This window comes from Leiobunum rupestre, chromosome 6 (assembly GCF_980474605.1).
Source record: "Leiobunum rupestre chromosome 6, qqLeiRupe1.1.hap1, whole genome shotgun sequence".
Taxonomy (NCBI): Eukaryota; Metazoa; Arthropoda; class Arachnida; order Opiliones; family Sclerosomatidae; genus Leiobunum; species Leiobunum rupestre.
The window spans coordinates 22,885,885-22,899,155 of record NC_143389.1 but is presented as its reverse complement, the minus strand read 5'-3'; the positions used below and the strand labels follow the sequence as shown (position 1 = coordinate 22,899,155).

At 33.6% G+C, this 13,271-nt stretch overlaps 1 protein-coding gene across 1 annotated transcript; it reads right to left on the bottom strand.

Moving 5' to 3' along the window:
- Window positions 1-3,898: 3,898 nt before the first annotated feature.
- On the bottom strand, window positions 3,899-13,271 carry LOC149940407 (uncharacterized). Its single transcript, XM_090178847.1, has 4 exons — window positions 13,153-13,271; window positions 9,710-9,930; window positions 7,596-7,873; window positions 3,899-4,291 (listed from the first exon to the last, which is right to left on the bottom strand). Exons 2-4 carry the CDS (start codon window positions 9,881-9,883, stop codon window positions 4,081-4,083), a joined length of 663 nt encoding a protein of 220 aa, XP_090034973.1. The 5' UTR covers window positions 9,884-9,930; window positions 13,153-13,271; the 3' UTR covers window positions 3,899-4,080.

Here is a 13,271-nt window from a genome sequence, read left to right as displayed (position 1 = left end):
ATATTTTATTTACTCAAAAATAAACAAAAAGTAAAATAATACTGTAATTCAAGTCTGAGGAACAATGGTTTAGGAACATTTATCCTGAACCAATATTGCTTAGGATTTTAGTTCTATATATTTCTTCAAAAAATATTTAAAATAAAAAAATTGCAATTTAATTAAAAGCTTAGTAACAAATACTTCAGCTATTTTAACTTCAACTACTAATATGTCATTGCTTTTCTTTGAATAAATGACTAGGTGTGCTAGCGAGAGCCCTAAAATTGCAAGGTTTAGTTGAATTTGTCCATAGAATTTATGTTTGGTTTTTAATTTCAACGTCTCCTCTTTGTGGTTCAAAAAATTCAAATCTTTAACTATTACATCAAGGGGCTTATCATTTCCCGCTGTAGGACATTTCACTTCAATCAAAATTGACTTATTTAATCCATCCGGCGAACAAGCCAGGTACGGATGATCTGGGTGTATGACTAGACCAATTCGTGTAACATTTACTCCAAATTTTTCCTCATACTTGGCAATGGCAATAGGTTCGTTAATAATTCCATACTGAGTATTTTCATTTCCACGAAATTTTGATTCAATCATTTTGGCAATCTTCTCCGAGGGGTCTTTCTGATAAGTGTAAAACTCATAGCACCTGCTTGCGGTCATTCTCTTTCCTCTGTTAGACAACCAAAAATCACTAGTCTGGGTAATTGTTGTAATTGCAATTTGTAGAGCCTCCTCACTTGTGACTGTGATGTTAGTTTCATAGAATTTTTTTTCAGTTTCAGATAGTCCATCAACTAAGGTTCCAAGATTTTCATCCAACACCTTCATATTTTCACAGTCAAGCATTATGTTGAAACGTATTTTGATATCATCAAAAGTGTCAGAGATGGCAGAGCTTGCGGTGGCTGGATTTTTATCTTTTAATGGAGATTTAACAAATTCTTTCCTAATTTTTGGGCCAGGTAAAATATGTTTATGAAGCGCCGTTTCGTACTTGGATGAACGAAGAAGCCTTAATAAGATACTCCGTTGCTTATTTTTATCAAATGATGGAACCGCATACTTGGGTGGCCCAACACAACACATATCACTAATGGGTTCCCCTTTGTGCATTTCAATCGATTGCTTCTTGAGTTTTCCCCATTTCCGAGTAACGTCAGTACAAGACTTCGTTTCTTTACATAATGTGTTACTCTTATTAACGAGTAAAAGAACGGCAATACAATGCTTGCAATATCCACCGCTCCCACTTGGACATGTACAGATCACTTGAAATTCTGTGAAATCCACATTTAGTTCTAAAGTTACATGGTGGGGCTCCTCAGAGAAGGCAGAAGACTGCAGTACAAGAGCCTCCACTTTGTACCCTTTAGGCTTCTCGGACGTTCCAGTAATACTGCAGGAAATGATATGATTACTTCTTAGTTTTTCCTCTCCTTGTTGTAAACAATTGACTTTGGTTCCAACATATTGTATTATTTTAATTAGAGGCAGTCTGACATCAACTTCTATTTTAAAAAAAAAATTTATGTTTAAAATGCAACCTAAAGAACAAGCTTAGGCATAGGCCTAGTTTAGACTTTTTAAATAATATTTACCTTCTTCAGCATCGACAGTAGGGGTATTTCGATCCATTTCCGTGGTGCTGGTTTTTTCTGAGAAAAAGTACTAATTAATAATTCATTAATTTTCGAAATACATGTAGAATACTTACACCAAGTGTATGTATGCCTAGACATGCCTCCAGCTGACAGCAGTACTGTTTCCTTTAGATCGTAGTTCTGCTTTTTCGCCACTAGGTGGCAATACCATATCTTTTGGTTGCGAATTCACTTTTAGTTTGGTAGGCAACGTTACTTTCGAAAATGCCACGTTTAACTGCACAGATAAGGAACCTACAGCGATACGGCGTTAGAGTGGTTATAGAGAAAATAGGAAATCGCCTATAGTTAGTATGAAAAATCTGGTGTATCTGGTCAGTAATCTCCGACAGTAAAGCGTGGGAAGATTTTCGCGAGGCGTAGAAAAGCGGATTTGGATCGTTTGGAGATGGGACGTTAGAGAGATTGTGGCCAGAAATTTCCGACAATATACACTCTTTTTCGCACCTTTAATTTACCCCTCTTACTTGCCTCCCACTCGTCGGCCATTCCCTCTGCCCTCAGCGGGGAGTCTAGCATCCCCTCCTTAGGTATCCATAATGGAGGATAGGACTGAAAGGGGAAAACCAAGCATGGACGCGCCCAGGAAAATACCGCGAAAAAGAGTGTAGAACCTGAAAAAAATTCCAGGTGCGATAAAGGCGAAAGCGGAACATTAGAGCCGTGACGATAGAACGACTTCAAAAGGTCAGGCTGTAAAAGGGCGGTTCTAAAACGGCCTTAAGAGTTTTATTATGCAGACAATATAACGCTCCCTACAAAGTTTTAAAGTTGAAATATTTTAAAATTTATGATATTTTGAAATTTTCGCTTTTTGTCTAGGTTAAAAAACTAAAACTTTACGATATATCTTAGCAAGGAATTAAAAATTATCATTATTTATCGATTAATTATAAACTTTATTGCTTTTTCAAAGCTATTGTATCACTTTTTATTAACTAAAAATATTATACTAATTCAATCGATGGAAAATATATTTACAGTTTCTTACAAGCTCTTATGTTGTGAATACGCCGTGCCAGTGAAAGTTTTATGTAACCTTGCATTGAACTTGGCCTTAAAATCCGGGTTTTTCTCATTATACCCTATAACAATTATATTTTGTCCAATATAAACAAATTAATAATACCGAACCAAGGTTAAACTGCCATAATACAGATAAATCAGTTTCATTCGTGAACGCGTTCCACATGTCTCAAGTTCATGACGTTTTTATTGACTCTGACGAATCATTTGGTGAAGACAGTGAAAGTTGTGAGCCTCCATTTAAACGGATTCGCTTTTATTATGTTTGGAAACGAACTCAGAAAACCCTGCTGGCACAGAAACTTTGGACACAGCGGACAGTGTGTCAGAATTTATAGCCCGGTGTACCTAGTAACAGAGACCATACCACCGGAGGCCTATCACAACCATAAACCACAACAGAATATATTCTAATTGTACATGGAGCCGTACATGCCAAGTCAAAATGATGCTCATTATTCTAAGTGACTGCAATGAAGTAAAACAGCATTAAACCTTGGCCACACATGACCACGAACTTAAGCAATACGGGCTACCGCAGAGTACCAAAGAAACAGTAAAAAAAAGTATTCGAAAGCGCTACTCCAAGAATAAATTTTAATCTCTGATAAAAAAAGATTATATTCTGGGTATTTTAGTGTTTCATATCGAGGAAAATAACTTTTATGATAGAAGTTAGAAATAAAGGGTAAAAAAAGATTTTTAATAGGGTCGAATATCATTAAGTAAAAATAAATTTAAGGTTGATTTACTTTATTAACGTTGAAGTTTCTTAAATTAGTTAACACGGTTTATTGTAAACATTTTGATAATCATTGAAAAGCTTGGTTAAACTAAATCCTGAATTTGTTGTTGTAAAATTAAATAATTTTTCGACCTCTGAAGGTGGATTCAGATTTCCAGCGCAGTAGCTCTAAGATCCAACAAACATTTATAAATACAATAAAACCCAGTAAGTTTTTAGAAAGAAATAACATTTATTTTTGAAAAACCAGAAAGAAAGATATAAAATTAATTTAATTTAATTAATTTAGTGGACTTTTTTATAAGATTGGTTTCATTCATAGTGTGGCGATAGAATACGCTCTTTTTTTAGCCTGCTTACGCTTTTTTTTAAACATTTCAACAGAGTTCACAAAAATTAAAAGTTACTTTTTTTGTGCATTAGGTGCCGATTTTATATCAAAAAATCATCGCGGTTCATTATTTTTTTCAAACTGAATCCAGCCATTATTTTGAATGGATTCAACCATTTGTAATATTTCATGTTACGAACATGAAGAAAGTTCGTCGGTTGACCCCTGAATTCTAAGTGTTTCCTAAAAATTAATTAAATTAAATAGATCAGTATATTGCAAAGTGTTTCTGTATAGAATTTTACAAAATCCGTCTTTATTTAAGTATTGTTAATTTTATCCACTAATTTAGCAAAACAAGAAATGAATGTTCCAAAAAACAATATTGAAAATGGAAAATAAAAGTTGTGAATAGCGAGCGAGTGCTTGTCCTCTTTTCCTGGCGGTTCATTTATCGTGCATGGTTCTCCTTTGAAAACTTCCATTTCGATATTGTGACTGTATATTCCAGCTTCTGAAATTCGACTTGCGCTGTAACAAATGCATTAAATAAACAACCGAACAGAGTGCAAATACCCAGTAAAACCATTTCAGTAAAAATATTAATAAGCAGAACCTGAAAGTGTAACGTAAATGAACTAAAATAAGCCTTATCGCGTAAAATATTGCATTTCAATCGTAGTAGGAGTTAGCCGATTTAATTAATCAATATAGGTTTATTGCTGGTTTTGTACTTTGCACAACGAAATGGATTCTATTCAATACGGGTGATATGATACTGCTGATATTAAGTTAAATTCACACGCAAATGATGTAATATTTGTTTTTAGATACTGTTGGTTGTACGTTTTCTGAGCGATAGGCAATGGCACTTCATCATTAATATTTTATTACTCAAATTTCTGGATCGAATGTTGAAAATAATGTCTACTAACTCTATAAATTTGAAGGTCTTTTATTCTAATAAGGTAAACGAAATATGATATTTTAATTTCAATATTGAACTACATGTATGCGTTACAACATAATTTGAGAAAAACGAGAACCACTATTGGCCTAAAGATAACATTGAACAACGCCGTAAAGGTAAAACAGACCAACAACGTTTGGGAAAACTAAAATATATTTAATTGCTTATTTATTAAAAACCGATACGCGGTACTTCGGCCCACAAGCCTTCAAGGTGAAGTTACAAGTATTGGTTTTTAATAAATTTATAAATAAAAATATTTTATTTTCCCCAAACATTGTTGGTCTTTCTTACCTTTTTGGCGTTGTTTAACAACATAATTTGTATTTATTGATGATGTAAGGGCACATATTACTCCTTAAATAAAAGCTATTTAATGTAACAAAAGCATTTTTAGCTTATAAAATTTTACTTAATGATGATGTATATCAACATTTATTTCAAAATGAAATAATGCATAATATAAGTATGATAAAAGTAGCGAATAAGTAGATTAGTCCATTAAAAGAAGGAATCAAAAAGCTAAACCCTAAACAAATTTGAAGAAATTTAAATACTTACAAATAGCTCGTACCGATAGGTCTTCGAGCAAACAAAAAGGCGCGAAACTCGGACCAAATAGATCTATTTGGTACTATTTAATTTCCTATTTTCTTAAAAATTTATTTTTATAATTAATTATGAATTTCGAATGACTATGTTACAACCAATGCTGACCTATAATGTGAGCTTGCGCCGATTACAATCATTAAATTAACTTTATTTTTCAAGCAAATTATTCCTTCACATTACTCTATTAGGGTCTATAATTGAAATGTTATTTTAATCAATACCGTAAAAACTCTAGTTAAAATGTAACGAAAGTAAAAAATTGCGTTACAAAGCAAACACAACCTTAGGAAAATCTGCTAATTTTTTATACTTGAAAGTGTCTACTACGAAAATCCTACCACGATACGTTTTGAATCTTAACCACTACTAGAAAGGTTTATGAAAAACTAGCAGAGAAGCCCACCCTCAGCTAGTTGTGTGTTTCGAGTCACTCCCCCCCCCCCAGTAAGCCCCCCTACCCCTCTTTCCCATGCGAGAATTTCCGTTGTACCTTTTTCCCCATAGTCGAAATTACCCCAGTAAGGTACTCCTCCCCCTTTTCCCCATGCCAGAATTACTATAAATTTTTATCTGTTTGCTTCAATTTTAACGTATGAATTGTTGAGTAAATTTTCCCGCGGCAAGAAATGGATCAAAATCATCCCGAAAATCAATATGTGCGAGTAATAATCCATTTGGGTGATTTTGTACTTGGATCCAACGCTCCTCAAGTTAACGCTCCAGCCATCATTCCCGTAAGGATAAAGATTCTGATAGACCACCGGATCGCATTTCGAATTTAAAATAGATATTGGTTGAGTCAAATTGGAAGCCTTGTTATACACTTTTAAGTCTCTGTCAAAAGGTGGCTCTCCGTCAACATTTTGGATGACGACCACGAGAATTGTTAGCATATTGGTCTTGAACCAATAAAAGTACTTTCTTGAAATCTGGGTATGAAGGGGTTAGTGGCAATTTTACTTTACCCTTTTGGCAATAATAAGTAAAGTTTTTGTCCGCCGGCTATTCCGCCTGAAACATTTTGGAGCCACAAAATTTGCATTTTAAAAGAAAGTCGTCGAGCGAAAACTCTGAAACATCACAAACCGCACCTTTATCAACGCGAGCTACGATTTCTGGCAACATGGATTTCTGCTCTTCTTCCCGGCGTTAGCTGTGCGTTTATTTCCAAGCGTTTTTGTCTCTTCGCCGTATTCAATTCAATTTTTTTGCGGAATCAACCAGGCGCTTACTTCCACGCGCTTTTGTCCCCTCGTGGTATTCAATTCATTTTTTGCGGCGTCAACCGGGCGCTTGTTTCCGCGTACTTTTGTCTTTTCGCGGTATTCAATGCCACACTTTTACCCGGAGTTAATTCGAAAATTGTACGAGCAAAATGTTGTCTACGTAAGGCAGTCTTCTCAATTTTAACTTCCGAATTCGCTTTTGCAATGAAGACAGAGTTATTAAGTCGTCTTTGTCAGCACTTGATCGAGGCACGGCAATACCTGAGGGATCACTTGATCGAGGCATAGCAAAAGCTGTGAGCGCGCGAAAAGCGTGTTAAAATTAGAAGAAAATCGAGGAAAAAAACGAACCTACGTAGAGAGGCCACGGGACTATTCTACGAAGTCGTCATTGTCTGAGTTATCACTACCCCATACGACCCCCCATCCGGAATTCGCAGCGGAAAGAAAGATATAAAATTTCCGGTGTATTGTGGGTTGGGACAAACATGGCACAACTCTCAGGGGCGACAGATTTTGAGAATTTTTAGTAACTGACATTTGCGTCACTTTTGAAAATTTGTAATAAAGAAACTAAAACAAAATCAGAAATCGACGCCGACTCGATGCGAAAACGCGAATCGTAGCGTACGTAAAAAAATGCCACGCGAGATAAATCGGTTGACGAACGAACCTACCTACCCACCTACCTACCTACCACCCAACCAACAGCTTTCTATTATATATATATTAAAATGTTGACTTATCACAAAATATTTTGAAATTGTGTATCGAATTTTCTTTAGTTTAAATGCCGTTAGCTGTTCTCACCCAATTTACGAAAACCAAAAAACCAACTTCATTAGTGTGGCCAAATATTAGGAAAAGGTATACATTGGTTTTTTTATTCGATTAGGCTTGTTTGTTCACCTAACGTATACGAGACGACAGAGGAAGAAAGAAATACGAAAATTAATTGAAATTTATCAAAAAGTAAACACCAATAAATTGGATCTAAACACCAATATGTAATTAAGAAACAACTTACAAATCGTGGAAAGCGGTTTGGAGCATTTTATCCATCCCTTTCCTCGTTGATAGAAACTGTAGCGCTGAAAAGGCAGTGGCTTTGGGAATACGAATGGGTCCGAAGAAGCAGATTGTCGCTAACAGTTCCAGAAAAGACTTCTTCGGCAACATGATACAGATTGGGTTTTCACGAAGTCTATCCACAAAGCTACTTATAGATTTGAACCGTTCGTCCAGTATTGTTCCCTTCTTCCAAGCGTTGGATGACACGGTTCGTTGAACAACATTTTGAGAAACCTAAGAAAAACGTGTATAAGAATCCCACTGAATAACATTAAAATGGAAATACATTAAACGCCCATACTACTGGCTAAAGGTTCACTCTTACCCTTTACTAAAATAAAATATATACCGTAAATTTATAGATGTAATATATAGAGACAGAGATATATCAAATTGAGTTGGTTATACCAAGAATTGATTTATTTATATATTGAGATAATGTTTATATTCCGTCAGTCGCGACGCACCATGAACCAGGGGAATCAACTAAAGGGGGAGGAAATGGAAAAGGAGGCGTTCTACACTGAGAGAAAAAACTGTAGAATTTACAGAAATATTTTACAGCACCCGTTCTGTATCTTTTTTAATACAGTACTGTACTGTTTAAATTACTGTATTCAATTAATATTTATAATTTAAATTACAGGATGTTTTTAAGTATTTAAAATACATTGGCTTCATGTAGTATTTATCGTTGAATTGTAATAAATACATACATTTTCAGTAAATATTACTATTTGTTTATAGTTAACATGAGAGGTTTGTTTCAGATATTTGTAATAAACGACAGCCATGTAGTTTCTATGGTAGAAATGTTATATATGTACATATTTGTTCAATACATAATACTATGTATTTACAGTAAAAAATTAAGACGTTTTAAGGTATTTAAAATACAGGTAGTTCCTGTAGTTATTGTGCTCGAAGTTGAATTGCTACCAAACAGTAATAATCCACAAAAAGGCATTATTTGTTGCAAATCAACTAATATGAAGAAAATATTTTTAGTGACATCTCGTAAAAGCACCAACGGAGTCATATTTTTAATTACCCATCAAATGAAAACAAATTAATGTTTATACATTTAAATGCAAATTCATCGCGTTAGTGTTTGTGGTTTGAACTAAGTTTAATACGTGTCTGGATTCCGAGCCGATGAGTTGCATTACTATGTTGTGCACGTGTTTATGTCTCTTGCTTTAGACTCTAGTTCTGCTGGAGCTTATTGGTATATATTTAGCAAATTTGTTGAATATTTTTTCCAATTAAAGTACCTTATTGGTTAGAAATTAATTACGGAAATCTTTAGTGTACATAAACTTATTTTTAAAAAGGGTAGTAAGAACAAATCAAATATATAATATTTCCTGGCTATACTCACGCAGTTTTTAAATGTAAATTCCGTAAAATTTACAGGCGTGTTAGAAATTTTTATTATTATTTCAGTTGTATACATTACAATGATTCTGATGGAAAATTTTACTATGAGCTATTTGTATGAATTACAGGAATCTCAAGTCAAAGATATTTACGAAACTTTCTGTAAAAAAAACAGAACATTCCTGGCTACTGTGCGTCCAGGAGTTCCATGTAATTTCTATGCAATATTTTTATCTCAGTGTAATTTAACGAGTCACTCACGCGAATGTCAATCGCCATAAGAGGACTTAATATTTAGGAAGCCAATAATGCGCCGCCTGGAATTGAATTAAATTTAAGGGGAGGGGCCAGGTTCAGATCCTAGACCTGCCACTGGAGCGAAGGTAAAAATCGACGGAATATAAACATTATCTCTATATATAAATAGATCATTTCTTGGTTATACATTAATATATATAACGTAGATTCCACGTGGTCCATGCTCTGATCACGGTGTTAGCCAAATGATTCCAAATAAAAGGAGCGCAAGAATCGCTTAGAATATTTCCACAGCTATACTAAAATTATCTGTTACATACCACCAACAATTGGTAAAGGTTCCAATTTTAGCAAGCATTTGATTCGCGGCGTTCATATTTAAACTACCTCTAGTTATAATTCTACAAATTTAGAAAAAAATTGTTAAAATACATTTAGCTCTAGCTGTGGATTTGAATTGTTCATGAGCCAGAATTCGACATCGGGATGTAGTAGCACGTCTTCCAGCAGCTCAAGTTGTTTTGGACTTTCTCGGACACTCAACTTGGACAGCAACACGGCTGAGAACGCCAAAGACAGGCACAAGGACGCCAAAATCCAACCCATCCAAACTATTCTCTCTGAGTCCTTCTTTCGGATATTGCCACACACATCTATAATTAAAATATTTTAGAAAATTGTTAGATAATATATTTCTTATCGTTGAAAGCGTTAATTTTAATTTCGGTGCAATAACAATTTAGTGTTTGATGTTTAGTTGTGTGGATATGTCAGCGAGTTATGTTTTTGGTTTTTCCAGCCAAGAAGCCATATTTTCAAACAACTACTAATTGTTCAAAATTTACTCCAAAATATTCTATCAAATCGTAAGATAACCATACCCATTAAAACCATGGTCTCGTAATTTAAATGCAATTATTCTACTCAAATTTAAAACAATTTTCTCGGAATCCCTTTTTCGAATACCGTTGCAAAACATCTCTTTTACAGTTATAGCAACAATTTTATGATTATTTTATAAACATTTTTTGATTAAAAATTAAATAGAGCTCAAAGCTTGATTTCCGTGAAAAACAATAATAGGAAAAATAATTCGCATAAGCCAAACTTGGCTGTCAGCCATTGCAAATAGCCTATATTAGAACCATACTAACTAATAAATAAATATATATATAAAAAATAAATATATAAAATAATTTTTACATTGTGAATACCAAAAAAAGGAAAAAAGAAAATTTATAAAATTAAGTATTTTGAAAAATTAGATTAGAAAAACTGGTATAATCGTTTACTAAATCGAGGAACTGATAATTGTGTGATATTCTCTTGGTGTAACCGGCGAATTTGTTTATCAATCGAGTACTTCTAAATAAACGTTTGTTTCAAAAGCAGAATTGCCTGGCGTTCAAGGTCAAATGTAGTTAACCGGACAGATTTGTGTACTCTACCTTATTTCTAAAAAAATATCTGTTTAATTCCTAATTAAATCCTTGAATCATTGGACAAAAACCGAAAAACGTATTTCAGAGAATTTTATTGTTGGAGATGAAATTTCTGTACACAAATATTACGAGAGGTTAAACATCCTATTATCAAAATAAATGCGTATTTGTAAGATATCCGATTAGACGTTTTTTTGATGCAACTAAATATGTAGAAAAATTTAATTTTAAACCAAATAGGACCTAATTATAGAAATATATTAGATTTATATGCTATCTTTAGCTACATGTTGAGCCACTTCACTGACGTTTAATTATAGTCGGTAGCATCATCTTTACGAGTAGAGGAGTAACACCATCAGATGGATACATTTATCTACTCTTTCTTCCTAAGGCATTTGTTAAAATTTCTGAGAACTATACATTTTTTATAGGCCTATATTAGAGCACTCAAACTTTGTGGGATTATTCTCGATGTAAAAAGAAAGCAAATCACGCTTTTTAAATGCACATATGCTACCGGATATCTGAGTAACCATACATTTCTCATTATACTCCGCGGCCGCGTAGTATATTTAGGGCTCATCTTTTTTCCCCATTTCCACCTCTGCTGCGCGTATATTGGCAATTTACCGGTTTGGTCGTGGAAGACGTCAAGTCAGCTTGAGTGACTTTTAGGCCTTTTGTGGGTCGCGCTCTAACCTCAACCACTTCTCGTATTTTAATTCTGTAAACGGATTTAAAATCAGCGTGTTTAACTTCATAGGCCCGTCTTTACACGATTTATAATTTAATCAATAACGCCGAGAAATCATAAGTTTTTGACGTCAGGAAATTACGGTTTCGAGGCATCCATTTTCCCTTTTAAGTTTCAGATTGGCGCGCATGCGCAACGGGAACGGGTGGAAGTTGGAAAAAAGTTGCCAACTTGCCAGGCTGCCCGCGTGAAATGTTAATTTTCATATTCTAACATGTTTAAACATAAAGATTTAAAACGAACAAATCGTCGATGATAAAAGGTAAATAATATAGTTGGCTTTCATTTCAACCTAAGTTTGGTCACTTTACGGTATTTGGTAATTCTATATCGATTGAAATAAAAGTTAGGTTAAACTTTTGGGCCTTGGGTATTGTCACTGCCATAATTTAGCAGCCCAACTTTTCGGAATTTCGCCTGGAATTCGGTAACAGCTTCATGGCGTATAGTCAATGTAAAAGCACCGTGATATCGAATACAGGATACGTATTATCTTTGGTTAAACTAAACTATCAGTATTTTTGAATGTTTAATTTTTTGACGGCTGATAAGTTTGACAACTAATAATTTTCGAGCTTTAAAATTTTAAACAAAAGAAAAAGGCAAAACGACGGGCTGAGTATTTGCGCAGCAAAGGTAATAATTTTTATGTGGTTGAACTAATTTAACAATATTTTTTGAGTTTTAAATTATTTTTCTATGCAGGCCTTAGTTCGGCACTTTTATTAGAGACACTACAAACATTTAATTTTTAATTTTAGAAAGCACTAATTTTTTAACAAATTATAAAATTGGGATGTAATTCTTGTAAAGCACCACGTCTCATAAATGGGCATATATTAGAACAAAAACAGTTCTTCGAACTGAAAAAACAGTTAAGAGCTCGGTAAATGTGCAGCCTTAAAGGGACATATATTATTTTTATTGTTGATTAATATGTCAAATTAATTCAAAGTATTAAAAAATATTCCTGTGAACAACAGAATGACGTCATTCCGCCTTTCAAATCACAGTCCACTGCTCCTCCAATTTTTAACACAAAATCTTTGATCCAATTTTGCCCACAAAGGTATCCATATTTATATTTATTTTCTTCCCTACACATTTAGCATTAAAATTTTAAAATGTATTATTATTTATTATTTATTTATTGCAATAAGCTGCAACAAAAATAAAATAATAATAAGAATAAATTTTAAATTTTTTTATGTTAAATGTGTAGGGAAGAAAATAAATATAAATATGGATACCTTTGTGGGCAAAATTGGATCAAAGATTTTGTGTTAAAAATTGGAGGAGCAGTGGACTGTTATTTAAAAGGCGGAATGACGTCATTCTGTTGTTCACAGGAATATTTTTTAATACTTTAAATTAATTTGACATATTAATCAACAATAAAAATAATATGTCCCTTTAAGGCTGCACATTTAACGAGCTCTAAACTGTTTTTTCAGTTCGAAGAACTGTTTTTGTTCTAATATATTAAGAGCGCCTAAGATTTGCGTGAATATTCTTTAAGTTAATAATAATCGAATCGCGTTATTTTTATTCTTCCAACCTGGCGCCCATTTTCTCTTACGAATGCGAATTATTAATGAATATGAATATTAGTCAATTTCATATTTTCAATAAAGAACCATTATAATTCGATTTTGAATAAACAAACATACATGTACCTTGGTATAAAACAGCAGAATACTGTTTAAAAAGCCACTGAGGAACTGCTGTAAATATTTCACGGCAATTATTAATACCGAAACGCACACGATATTGGTTCACAATAAAAGAGTTTAAA

Coding starts and splice junctions, on each gene's coding strand:
- LOC149940407 (XM_090178847.1), bottom strand. CDS start 9,883: ATGGGTTGGATTTTGGCGTCCTTGTGCCTGTCTTTGGCGTTCTCAGCC. Junction 7,874..9,709: donor ATCCACAGCTAGAGCTAAAT/GTATTTTAACAA, acceptor CGTTTTTCTTAG/GTTTCTCAAAATGTTGTTCA. Junction 4,292..7,595: donor CAAACCGCTTTCCACGATTT/GTAAGTTGTTTC, acceptor CATTTGTTACAG/CGCAAGTCGAATTTCAGAAG.